Below are 14,174 nucleotides of genomic sequence, written 5' to 3'. Positions count from 1 at the left end.
TTTTACTAAAAGACCAAATTTTTTAAAGAAATATTTTATAAAGAAGTTAAATAATTCCCATCATATTTTTGAGATTCAAGAACTATTAAGTGCTCTAGAAATTTATTCATAGTTTTGTACATAGTTTACTTATAAAATCATAGACAGACTTTGCAAGAAGGAATAAAGTAATGCATATGAGAAAGGACTTTTTAAGAAGCTAACTACTCTTACCCTGAGTTTCAGGTGTATGTGATTTGCTAATTCTGTTAAGACTCGGGAACATGTAAATTTGCAAGTATATGTATAATGGAAGAGATGCTTTTGTCTTGACTGAACAAACACTATGATGAAATCATATGACTTTGTCACCATGAGTGTACTCATGTGACTTGAGGTGTGAACAGGTGCTATAGTCACTCCTCTTGATTGGGGAAATAATAAAAGTTGTCCCCTGTTGGGTCATGTTATACCAGCTCAGCTTTCTCACCCTCACTATTTAATGTCTGTTGAAAAGCTAATAAGTAAAAGTAAAGATATCTTTACTAGGAAGTTAATAATTTCAGTAGTAGAATTGCCTAAATTAATGACTAATGAATAATTTGGGTGGGTGGGGTTTGGGGCCATAGCCTATGACTCTCAGGGATACTCCTGCTCTTATAAATTATACCTGGCAGGCTCAGGAGACTCTATGGGATACCAGGGATTGAACATGGGTCAGCCATGTGCAAGGCAAATGCCCCTTTTTCTGTGCTATCGCTCTAACCTCTGTGTTTTTTCTTAAAACTATTGCTCACTATAATGATAGGTAGTACAATAAATTAGATATATACCTGTGTTTTATTAAGTGATTCATAATTAATGTGTCTAGTATTTTTGATACTATTTAATAAAATCTATAATGACCACACATTTGTAGGCATAGGTTACCACTGCTCCACAATATATTCAGAAGATTTGATGATCTTAAAGCTGTCAAAGAAAGTCTTTTCCAAAGAATTTAAAACATTTATTCATCCACAACTTTTTAAAATTTTCTTCACAGTATGGTAATAGGAGATAAGGGTGCTTGGGCTTCTTTTATTTTATAGTTTAGTGTATAGGTACAGGATTACCTATACCTGTAACAGGCATAATATTACACCTATAACATATAGGTGTAATATATAATATATAGGTGAAAAATTTTTTCATTATTATGAAAAATTCCAATAAAGCATGTGGCCTGGTAACTTCCAAATTACTTGAGCGGTTGGTACTTGAGCTGTTCACAGTTGGGGACCACACTCACAGTTTTTAGGGCTTATTCCTGGCTCTGCACTCAGAAATAACTCATGGTAGTTATCAGGAACCATACTGTAACCTGGCAATGGGCTGCATGCACTCCAGGTGCAATACCCACTGAACTGTCCTTTTGGACAAAATATCTCAGAATTTTTAAAACATGAAATCACCTCAAGTTATTTCTAATTAACTGATATCCAGAAATAAATTTCCCTCAAGCCTCTAGTTGTATTACTAAAAGTAGATAATATATAAACTATACCAAAAGAATACGAAAACAAAACCACCCCAATATACCAAGAAATATACACCAAAATTAAATAATTTGGATTGAGTGCAATAAGTACATGCAATCTACATTGTAGATATATTGTTGTATTTTTTATATTTTACTTGAAGAAAATGCACAACATAATTGACATAACTGATCATAATACATTTGCTTCAAGATGAGAGAAAGCAAAGTTATTTAAAAAATAGAAAGAAAAACTAAATGATAAAATGGAATAGAAGGAAAAAGAAAGAAAAAGTTCAATAGCAAGTATATTTGTGAAAATTATTGTATCTCCAATAAAATCATTAATGCTGTAGCAGAAGGTGGACAAGCCCTTTTTTAAGATAAGAGAGAAAGGGCTGGAGAGATAGCACAGCGGTAGGGCATTTGCCTTGCATGCAACCAACCCATGACAGACCGGGGTTCGGATCCCGGAAACCTATATGGTCCCCTGAGCCTGCAGGAGCGATTTCTGAGTGCAGAGCCAGTAGTAATCCCTGAACGTTTCTGAGTTTGGATGAAACGCAAAAAAACAACAGCAACAAAAAACAAGAAACAAAAACAAAAATTAAGCAAAAAAAAGAAAAATACATTATAAAAGGTGTGTGTGTGTGAGTGTATGTGTGTGTGTAACAGTTGATGTTGTTTGCATAGGCACAGCAAAATCTGAGGGAAATAGAAAGGAAACCTTTGGCCTAAAAACAAGGAGAACTTGAAGTAACCTGGCATAAGACCAAATACAGGCTCCAGGCATACTAAGTTGTCCAGCCCCGAAGTCTTTCTCTGTGGTCCCAGTAAAAGCTCTTCACAATCACGGTTGTTGCTGTCAGTTTCTGTAGTTAGAGATCCTGGTTTCTGTACAGATCCTGTCAATGTCAGCGTCTTCTGGTTTTATCTCACAGTTAGGTGGCAATGCAGAGAAGTTTGCCCTGAATGCAGGTTGTTGCTGTTATCAAATTGTCAGGGTGGCATAAAAATTCTCTCTGGAGTAAGTCATTGCCAGGGCAGCAGTACGTCCTTCCCTGGTAGAAGTATGATTTCTGGTGTTGGTGTAGAATATCTTGATTATTTCCATAGATGGGATAGAAGATTCAGGGATGAATGATCAATGTCCAATCTTCTGAATGCTAAGCCAAATCACTATGACAAGTGTTCAGGGTGTGTAAGGCCCTACTGCAGTATAAAATTTATGTGTTCCTATCTCTATTAGATAGGAACTTGTTTGCACATGTAAGATTTTCTCATTTTAATATGCTTATGCAAAAAGGAACAATGCCACAAGGTACTATTGGTGCATATGGGGGCAAAGATAACAAGCCAAATAATCCCTATAACCTGGTTCTAACATGACCTCAAAATACTAAAGAAATTTATCTACTAGAATTCCCTCCTAAACAGATCTCCCCAAAATGGGGGAAATTGCCACTACATAAGAAGGTACACAATAAGGGTTATACCTATTAAGGAAATACATCTAAGGAAATAATTCAAAGGAGATATACATGTCCCCTTTAAGCCTTTTGAAATAATCTGGTGGGGATGTAAAATTCAGTGCACAGCTTCATCCTGTGATTTGGTCTTGTGGAGTCTAAAAAATGACTCCCAGCAGTCACATATCAGGATATGTCCTTGAGCTGGGGACTTTTCAGAAACCAAATCTGGTAGCAAGCGAAGGGAAGTGGGAGAAAAGGGACTGCCAAGAGCAAATCAGCTGCAGAGGCAGTGTCAGCTTCTTTTCAGGCTTAAAACTTGTCTTTTTACTTTGAGAGCTGGTTGGCAGCTGGCTGGCTTGTGGGGAAAGTTCTGCTTCATGAAGAGTTAAGAACTGAAGGGGAAAAAGAGTTAATGGGGGGGGGATAAACAGGTGGGGTGTTGAGAGAATGAAGAGCTAGAAAATAATTTATAAGGTGCTAAGAAATGGGGGTTGTAGGGTTTATATATAACAGGAAGGACAATATACAACATAGACAGATATGCATATTACAGACAGACATTAGACAGACATTAAGATGGTGAACACATACACTTATGTGCACACCTAGACACTGAGAATCAATCTTGTATAGAGCATTCTTAAAAACAATTATACTTTTCAAGTCTAGAAAATTAAGTGATATGGTAATGAGCACTGTAAGAGGAATCTGTGTCACAAAATATTGTCTAGCAGGTCTTGAGCATCCAGGTCCTTTCCTAAAAACAATCTAAAATCATGAGCATTCTGGCATAATGGTAAACTACCTATAACTGAAAACAGATTATAATAACATATTCAATGAATGAGTTCTGTAACCGGAGATTATGGCATACAGTTGCATATTCCATTGCTATGTGTGGATATAAACATTAGATTATATTAGCAGACATAATCAAGTAAAAAATGAATAGGTTAGAATTTTTGTCATGACATTATCATAATGAGCCCTTTATTCTGAGTCTAATATTCATTGAAATTTAAGGAAACTATTGACAGAAAGGACTATTGTGCCATTATATTGTGTAAGGTTGTTGTTACAATTTGGAATTTGGTTGTGTAATTGCTCTTTGAGTAGCTCATTTAGGGTAAGTTTGGTTAGCACAAATATGCACGTTCTTTTTTGTCTGAGAATGCTTTAAATCTTTCCCCCCATGTAAATGAGAGTTTTGCTGGGTAGTGGACTCTGATAGTGGTTGAAAGTTTCTTTCATTCAGTAGTTTGAATCTGCCATTCCACTCTTTTCTTACCTGATTGTTTCGAATGGAAGATCTGGTTTGATTCTTATGATGTTTCCTTTATACCTGAGGGTTTTTTCTCCCTTACTGCTTTAAAGATTCAATATCCTGTTTTTGTTTGTTTGTTTGTTTGTTTGTTTTTGGGCCACACCCGGTGACATTAAGGGGTGCACTCAGAAATCGTTCCTGGCTTGGGGGACTACCATGTGGGAAGCCGGGGGATCGAACCGCAGTTTGTCCTAGGTCAGCGTTTGCAAGGCAAACCCCTACAGCTTGTGTCACCGCTCTGGCCCCTCTCTCCTGTTTTTTGACATTTGGATTACTAAATATCCTGGTGGTGTTCTATTATGGTCTATTTTCTTTGGCACTCTTTTTGCCACTTGGATTTGTACAGAAAACTCTTTCCCGAGGGTAGGCAAGTTCTCTGCTATTATCTCCCTCAGTATTCTTCCCCTTTTCAGTTTTCTTCCCCTTCTAGAATTTCTATAATTTAGATATTATTTCTCCTGTCTTTGTTCATTAAGTACCTTACTTTATTTTCCAGGGTTTTGTGCATCCTTTCTTTTTTGACTTCGTAGTCCCAGCTGGCTTGTAATTTGTCTTCAAGTTCTTCTATGCGATTCTCCACCTGAGTAATTATGTATTATGGCTTGCTAACATGCTTTTCAGTTCCTTCAGTTCCATTTATATGGATTTTCTCATCTTCTGAAAAAGTTCTTCTTTGAGTTGGCTGAATTTTCATTTATTGATTTCCTAATTACGCTGGCTAGTGACTCCTTGATTTCCATTACTATATCATTCAATGTTGATTTTAGGTCCTTATCTATAAGGTTTGGGCATTTAGGTGGATTTGGAGATTTGCCAGGATCTCTTGCCATATCCCCTACATAGATGACTTCTTTAGCTTCCCTATTGATCTTTGCATTTAGTAGTTTGGAGTTCTGAATTCTCTGGATGTTGAAAAAAGTGCTACATTCAATCTTCCAGGAACTATATGATATAAATTGAAAAGAAAGTTAGGAAATTGTTTTAAAATTGATAATGAACTATATTCTCAACCAGAGTCCACAAATTAAATGTAATACATAAAATTATATTAAAATGATTTAGGTATGTTTATTATTTTATATAAACATTTTATAGCAAGTAATATTAGAGTACTTTTAATTGTTCCATTTACTTTATACATAAGTTCTGTATCCTGAAATGTTTAATTTTCTAAACCTTGAAATGTTGATCATGCTTTCAATTTTTACTCCTGTTGGATTACATTATTTTAAGCATAGTTTAAAGTCAAACCCTTGAATAATATATTTAAGGCATTATTTTTTCTATTAAAATACCACACTTTTATTTCAGTATTATTCGAACAATTGATGGTAAAGTGCTACACAAATACAAACATCCAGCAGCAGTTTTTGGCTGTGATTGGAGCCAAAACAACAAGTAAGTCATTGTCTATAGGTAATATATTGCATCAGTTGTTTGTAAATTTTCCCTACAAGAGATGTGGAGCATGATAGGATGAAAATAAATTTACCCTGTATAATGGACTTTTTTTTAGGCATTTTATATAAAACAATGTTGCATGTACATATACGTATTTCTGTTATTTAAATTATATTTTTCAAATTCATGATTTTGCCTTTTCAGCAGATATAATCTTCACATGTAAATTATAAGAGAAGGTTTGCTCATGCATAGGGGCTTAAATACACATATTTAATCCAGGTGACAGTTGTCAAAATATCTGAGTTTTCAGGAGGTTTTATTGAATCTACCTTCTGTGCACTTGCCTGTTTATATGATTGTTTGAGTATCTTGAGCTTTTTTAGTGTATTTGAGAATTTTTGAGTATACTGAACATTCTCAGAAAGAATGGTTCTGGCAAGCACTGTATTCCACAAACCTACTTAGTCCTCATAATTTTTCTGAACACCATTTCAAGCATAGCTATTAAGATAGAAATGGTTACTTACCTTACTTCATTATGCAGAGAATAATCAAAGATTATTTGTTTTTAGAGTATACTTTGTTGTGTAAGGCAGGTAAAGCATTTAAAAATTGGAGCTACCCACAAGAGAATAGGTCAGTTAATTCACTGTCATAGGAGAAACCTGGGTGCTGGGAGACTTTCCATACTCCTGGGGAGCCTTGAGTATATGTAGTTTCATCAGAGAAAAAAAAATTCCCCAAGTGGTGGTGATGTGCATTACTTAATAATTTGCCAACTGTGTGATCCAATCTCATAAGCCACTGAAGGCCCTTCTTAAACTCCAACAATCTTAAAATATAAAATTCTAAGAAATATTTTAAGTGTAGTGTCTAGTATTTTTTCTTATTTTAATATGCCATTAACGTTGTTCCAGAGACATGATAGCAACTGGCTGTGAAGACAAAAATGTTCGTGTGTATTACGCAGCAACCAGCTCCGATCAACCCCTGAAAGTGTTTAGTGGACACACAGCAAAAGTCTTCCATGTCCGCTGGTCTCCTCTGAGGGAAGGTATTCTCTGCAGTGGCTCTGATGATGGGTATGAACACTTTGGGATGTTCTAGTACTTAAAATCATGAGCATCATCTTATGAAATATATTTATGTGATCCACTTATATATGGAAATATTTGAATAACATTGTTAACAAGTGGCACATTTCATTAACCAAAATCATAGTCTCATCATACTTAACAGTAGCCTCAAAGTCATGATTTTTATCTCCTTACTTTAGATCACTATGGAGAGTTTATTCCTATCTCAGTAGCAATAAAACCAACAGAATCAAAATCCTAAAGGATGTGCTAGAAAAGAGAAGATATGAAACAAACCTTAGAAACAGCTCTACTGTTTTTTTAATTAGAATAAAAATAAATCATCCATTTTAGAATTTACAAAATTGGTTTTTGGGGGGATTTTGTGGTCACACCTGGTGGTGCTCAGGACTTACTCCTTTCTCTGTGATTAGGAGTCACTTTTACAGGGGGTTGTGGGACCATGTGATCACAAGAATTGAACTATGGTCTACCATTTGCAAGACAAGCACCTTAGCACTTAAACTATCCTTTGAATTTAGGTAGGAAAATTGTAGTTTTTGTTTGTGATGTCCAGAGTCAGGGAAAGACATTGTTCCAGGGAAATCACAGAGTGATTCTCAGCAGCTATCAATTGACTTCCTCTTTGATGTAAAGTCAGTCATCCTAAAAATGTGATGCTCCTCGGGCCGGAGAGATAGCATGGAGGTAAGGCGTTTGCCTTGTGTGCAGAAGGACGATGGTTCGAATCCCAGCATCACTATGATCCACCGAGCCTGCTCGGGGTGATTTCTGAGGGTAAAGCCAGAAGTGGCCCCTGAGCACTGCCGGGTGTGACTCAAAAAAAAAAATTGGATCGGAGAGTAGCACAGGGCGTTTGCTTGCAAGCAGCCGATCCAGGACCTAAGGTGATTGGTTCGAGCCCCGGTGTCCCATATGGTCCCACATGCCTGCCAGGAGCTATTTCAAGCAGATAGCCAGGAGTCCCTGAGCACTGCCGGGTGTGGCCCAAAACCAAAAAAAGAAATGTGGTGCTCCTCTGGCCCTGTAGGGTGCCAGGGATAACCTGGGCCATCAGGTGGAGTCTGGGGGACCCTCCAGGGATGCATTTGATGATGAGCATATATAAGGCTTGTGCCCTCACCCTTCTGTTTCCTTTCATTCTGTAAAATTATAGTTTATGCAAGTAATGTAGCTAGCATATATTTAAAGAAAATTCAACAGTGAACAAGCATTTTGATCTTGATATTTTACATAAATAGGATTTATTCAGAAGCAATTCTTTGAGAGAAAAATGCATTTTATTTTACTCCTATGTTCAATACAGTGCTATTTACAGTAGCCAGAATCTGAAAGCACCTAGTGCCCAAGAACAGCTGAATGGATAAACTGGTACATTTACACAATGAAATGCTATGCATTTATGTTATGTTAGGAAAAATAAAGTCATAAAATTTGCTTACACATGGATGGATATGGAGATTACTATACTGAGTGAAATGAGTCAGAGGGAGAGGGATAGACATAGAATGATCAGACTCATTTGTGTGATATTAAAAGAAAAGCAATCGTGAGTCTTGGGAATGTGGTTCAGTTGTAAAGTGCATACTTTGCTCATTTGTAACCCTGGTTTTAATCCCCAATATTATATAAATAGTGTTTACAATAGGTAATTGTGTTTTTATGGCTTCTCTCTTGATATACTACTTAAAAGTCTATTATCTGAAAGCAAATATATTATGTTTTTATTTCAAGTCCATATTAAAGTATTTCCATCTGTATTATACATGAAAAATGAATCTTCAATTAATGTTTAGGGAACATTTGTCAAAGTAAGAACAGTAAGTAATTTACTGACCTATATAAATACTAATGAATGCTAAAGGCTTTGCTAAATTCTAATTCTTGGTTTTGTTAATAGCCATATATATATGAAAAGTATTTCTGTTGTTATCTAACATTTTAAAATACAATTAAGAATTATAGGGAAATCAATAAATGCTATTTTACGTAGAACTCACAAATACTTGTGCTTTAACTTGGAGATCTCAGACTTATAGCATCCAGTGCAGCAAATAAAAGTTTATATTATGTTTAACAGAAAACATTTATTAGATCTTCAAGGTCAATATTGGTCTCATTTAACTAAGGAAATATAAAGGAAAATACCTATTCTGGTGCTCCCTGTGATAAATAACACGAAAGATATTTTATACACACCATTTTATTGTATTTATTTATTGATCTTGGCAAAGCTCATTGGTTATTCCTGATAGTACTCAGGAATTACTATCAGTGCTCCATATTAGGATGTCAGGGATTGCACAGGTTGGCAACATGCAAGGCAAGTGCCCTACCTGCTGAACTATCACTCCAGCCCCATATATACATCAGGTTACTATATAATTCTATTTGTAAAGATTCGTTATGAAAATTAAAATAAAGGCTAACATAACAGAAATCCCCCAAATTAGGTTATTATATTTTTGAATAGAGTGTCATAGACTAGGGTTTTTGTTATATATTTTCTTTAAGTATAATATCTTGGAATACTGATATCTTGGTACATCAGATTGATTTAAATCTGTTAATAAAATGTTAAGTTCTCCACGTAAAAATTAAACACTATTAATTTTGAGTTTGAATATATTTCAATAATGTCTCTATTGATATAATCAGTGAATATAAGTAACATATATATCCATTATATTTATTTTTTTCATGTTTTATGAAAATGGTTCCAGTCTAAATATTTGCCCAGCAAAACTTTTTTTTTCTTTTTTTGGTTTTTGGGCCACATCTGTTGATACTCCTGGCTATGCACTCAGAAATCGCTCCTGGCTTGGGGAACCAAATGGAACGCCCGGGGATAAAACCGTGGTCTGTCCTAGGTCAGACATATGCAAGGCAAATGCCTTACAGCTGCGACACTGTTCTGGCCCCTGACAAGCAAAACTAAAGGATTGATTACAAGGATTGATTACAAAGGATTGATTGTTACAAGTATAAAGTGTGATTTTTCAAATAATATCCTACATCTTCATGTTATAATCTCACATTATATATTTGAGTTCTTCATCTATGATATCTTTGTTATTAGACATATTTATTCTCTGGCTTTTGTCTTGTAGATGTTTTTGTTGTAATAGATTTCAATGTTTAAACTGTTAAGTATTGCTTTATGTGTGTTAATTCCTGACTTTCATCTCTAGTACTGCAAATATATATTTACCTATTATTTATATATGCATAATATTTACTATAAGTTGAAAATTACTAGTAAAAGGAAATATATATTGGACTATCTAGCAATAGCCTTGTTAAATATGCCTTTCCAACCAACTACTCTAAAAAGAAGAAACAGTATAGCTTCAAACAAAAAATGCCCTTTTAATATGCTAAGAATATTTTGTTCCATTACGAATATAGAAATACTTTAAATTAAATTTGAATGCTATTCTACAATATTCTATTATTATTATTTCAGTTCTGTTCAAATCTGGGATTATACTCAGGATACCTGCATAAATATTCTTAGTGGACATACTGCACCAGTTAGGGGATTAATGTGGAATACCGAGATTCCATATCTGCTCATATCTGGCAGCTGGGACTATACTATTAAAGTATGGGACACTCGAGACGGAACCTGTTTGGATACTGTGTATGATCATGGTGCAGATGTATACGGTAATAAATAGTTATTTCAGTATATTTACAATGTTTATTTCTGAGTTATATATTTTTGTACTTTTGCAATGTTTTATTTTATATATGTTTTGCAAAATAATATCTTTAAGCACTGTAATTACATACATGATTGTAGTTGGATTTCAGTCATAAAAAGAACAACCCCCTTCACCAGTGCAACAATTCCACCACCAATGCCCCCTACCTCAATCCTCCCCCACCCCCTACCTGTATTTCAGACAGGCATTCTACCTCTATTTCTCTAAATAGAGTTATTTCTCTAAATGCACTCACCACTCTTTGTAGTGAGCTTCACAGCATGGGCCTGTCCTCATCTCTATTGTCTCTGGGCATTATTACCCTAATGCCTTTAATTGTTCTGAAAACCCATAGATGAGGGAGACTATTCTCCATCTATCTCACTTCTATTGATTTACTTCACTCAGCATAGTAGTTTCCATGTCCATCCATGTATAGGAAAGTTTTGTGACTTCATCTCTCCTGACAGCTGTATAATATTCTTTTATGTATATGTACCACAGTTTCTTTAGCTATTCATCTGTTGAAAGGCATCTGATTGTTTCCAGATTCTCATGGTGTTGGTCTGCATTGTTTCACCATTGTCACGCTTGTAGACTGTTTTTATTTTCTAAATTTTATGGTGTGGGTTCATTGGCTAGAAGAAGCACGCAGCTGCAAAGAGGAGCAGCCCACTCCTCTGCCTCAGCCTTTTGTGGGTGGGACTGTTCACCTCTGTAGAAGCACAGAGCAGGGAGGATCAAGTTCAGGTCATAGCAGAGTAGTGAAACAGAATTTACAATATCTGCCACGTGAGAGTATACCGTTAGTTGCACTCCCAAAGTTTATTTTAAAATATTTTTCTCATTAAAAGCTTGTATGTTTATTATGAAAATATCAGGATGCAACAACATACTAATAGGATACATCATCAGAATTAACAGAAGATTAATATTGTTAACTCTGTAGGAACTAGTTCCTGATGCCTATTTCTGTATTCACACATACACAACTGCATCACATATACCCATAGACTCATATGTCGAACTTAGATTTTTCTCAATTCCTTTACTCTAGAGATAAATTGAAAAGCAGAATTTTAAAAATTTCAAATATTTTATACAGTATAACACCAACATTTCATTTTAACCGTATGCTTTGTCCCAGTGATTTTTTCAGTTGCAAAATAGTGCTACTGAATATTGAGGAAAATCCTATCCCTTCACATTTAAAATGGACTCTTCCTTTATCATTTACACTTGCCCATTAATCATATCCTTTACTCCTATGTGGACTATTGGTATTATGATTGTCTTTTGCTTAACCAGCTGACATGACTTTGACATTATACCCAAAATCATCTTAACAATTATTCAATTTTCTTTTTATAGTTAAAGAATACAAATTTTATTACATTTATTTTAATATATAAAATATAGTTTGTTTTTTAATTAATATCTTTATATAAAAGCACCATGATTACAAACATGTTTTTAGTTGGATTTCAGTTATAAAGAAAGAACACTCCCCTTCACTAGTGCAACATTCCCACCACCAGTGCTCCATTTCCCTCTCCCCCTACGCAAGATGGGCATTCTATTTCTCTCACTTACTACCTATGCCATGATAGTTGTCAGTGTATTTACCTCTCTAACTGAACTCATCACTCTTTGTGGTAAGCATCATACCATGGACTGGTTCTTCCAGCCCTCCTCTCTCTTGTCTCTGGGTATTATTACAATAATGACCTTTATTTTTCTTTTTGTTGTTGTTGTTGTGTTAGTTTTTGGGTCACACCCGGCAGTGCTCAGGGTTACTCCTGGCTCTCTGCTCAGAAATCGCTCCTGGCAGGCTCGGGGACCATATGGGATGCTGGTATTTGAACCACTGACCTTCTGCATGCAAGGCAAATGCCTTTACCTCCATGCTATCTCTCCAGCCCCTCCTTTATTTTTCTTAAACCCCATAGATGAATGAGACTATTGTGTGTCTATCTCTCTCCCTCTGACTTATTTCACTCAGCATAATAGTTTCCATGTCCATCCACATATAAGAAATTATCACGATTTCATTTTTTTCCTGATGGCTGCATAGTATTCCATTGTATATATGTACCATAGTTTCTTTAGCCACTCATATGTTATCAGACATCTGGATTGTTTCCAGATTCTAGTTATTGTAAATAGCACGGCAATGAATATAGGTTGCAGGCTTTGGATGAGGTTAACAGTGAAGGGGAGTCAGGACACTAGGAAATCAGGATAGTTTCTCCTTTCTTTCTCAGCCATACATAGTTTTTATAAAAGTTAGGAATACAATGAAATGTAAGTGGTCAGAAAGTAAAACATAAGTATAGTTTACCAAATCCAAATAATGCCATTTTAATGTAAGATACATTTTATGTATGTCAAAGGAGTATAAAAACTCTTTTAATCTTTTCTCCAGTTGTCTATTATCTTAGCCTATCCTTCTGAGAAATAAAAAATTATTGTCTATTGTTGCTTCCTCTAAAATAGGTTCATTCTTTCCCTCAGGATTAACGTGTCATCCCAGCTGCCCCTTCACTATGGCTTCTTGCTCCCGTGATTCCACAGTGAGACTCTGGTCCTTAACTCCTTTAATCACACCTTTATATATCAATATTCTGGCTGACAGATCCTGGGAAGAAATTTTTGGGAACACAGGTATTGAAAATAGGCATGAGTCATCTTTTATTGTACACAATCATTTTATGAGTAATCTCTCACTGAATGATGTCAATTCTCCAGATTCTGCTATTGAACAAGGAACACCTCCTCTGTTGTGTGGTAAAGTGTCAAGAGATATTAAACAAGAAATAGAGAAGTTAACAGGAAATCCTCGAGGGAAGAAACTGAGGTGTTTTTCCCAATGTTTATCAGTAAGTGTTCTAGGGATTAAACATGAACATTTTGCCCTCAGCCAAATGAATCATCACAACCTTCATCACCTACCACTGACTTACATGCCTCATTCCAATTTACAAGTGTCTTTGAACATAGTCTACAATACATGCGTAAGACAAGAAAGAAAGCTCAAAAATAATAAATGACCTAAATGAATGTATTAGTGGCATTGCTATTTTTTATTCATGTTTAATTTTACTTAAGCTTATGCTATTGTTTTGGTGTCATAAATTGCTAAGAGGTGTTCATTATATCTGTGTCAACTTTTCAGCCTCCAGGCGTCAGTGGAAATTTGTGGAATTTAGTTGCTGTGATAAAAGGGCAAGATGACAGTTTACTTCCTCATAATTATTGTAAAGGAATAATGCATTTGAAACATCTAATTAAATTTAGAACTGTAAGTATGTAGTGTGATGTCCTGAAACCTCCCTAAATTATGGGTTTTTTTTTTGTCTATTATAAATAAAAATATTTGTGAACATTTTTATGGTTTGAGTTGATACAGTTAAAATAAGTGAACACAGAGGAAATAAATCTTAAGTAAATACCAGTCAGGAGATTTGGGGTGCCATATAGGTCTTTTTAATTGACTATAATAAATTATTCATAAGTAACTTAAAACTATTTGAAATGCTTTATTTTTACTCTTTAAGAAGCAATTGTAGAAGGCACTATTCTGATTTTACTCTCAGCGACTTTACAGGCTATAAATTGAAATTTTTATTTTAATTAAAATGGCTTATATTCTAGTTCTAAGTGCTTTTTAGC

The 14,174-nt window shown here is 35.1% G+C and overlaps 1 protein-coding gene across 1 annotated transcript in view; it reads left to right on the top strand.

The window, feature by feature from the left end:
• Positions 1-14,174, top strand: part of WDR17 (WD repeat domain 17) — a 116,254-nt gene that overhangs the window by 52,636 nt on the left and 49,444 nt on the right. The window contains 6 exon segments of the mRNA XM_049771315.1: positions 5,606-5,692; positions 6,616-6,780; positions 10,262-10,464; positions 13,017-13,166; positions 13,251-13,381; positions 13,678-13,803. Coding sequence (XP_049627272.1) covers positions 5,606-5,692; positions 6,616-6,780; positions 10,262-10,464; positions 13,017-13,166; positions 13,251-13,381; positions 13,678-13,803 — 862 coding nt within the window.

Source organism: Suncus etruscus, chromosome 4 (genome assembly GCF_024139225.1).
Source record: "Suncus etruscus isolate mSunEtr1 chromosome 4, mSunEtr1.pri.cur, whole genome shotgun sequence".
Taxonomy (NCBI): Eukaryota; Metazoa; Chordata; class Mammalia; order Eulipotyphla; family Soricidae; genus Suncus; species Suncus etruscus.
The sequence above is the reverse complement of the archived record's forward strand: the minus strand, read 5'-3'. Positions and strand labels throughout refer to the sequence as shown.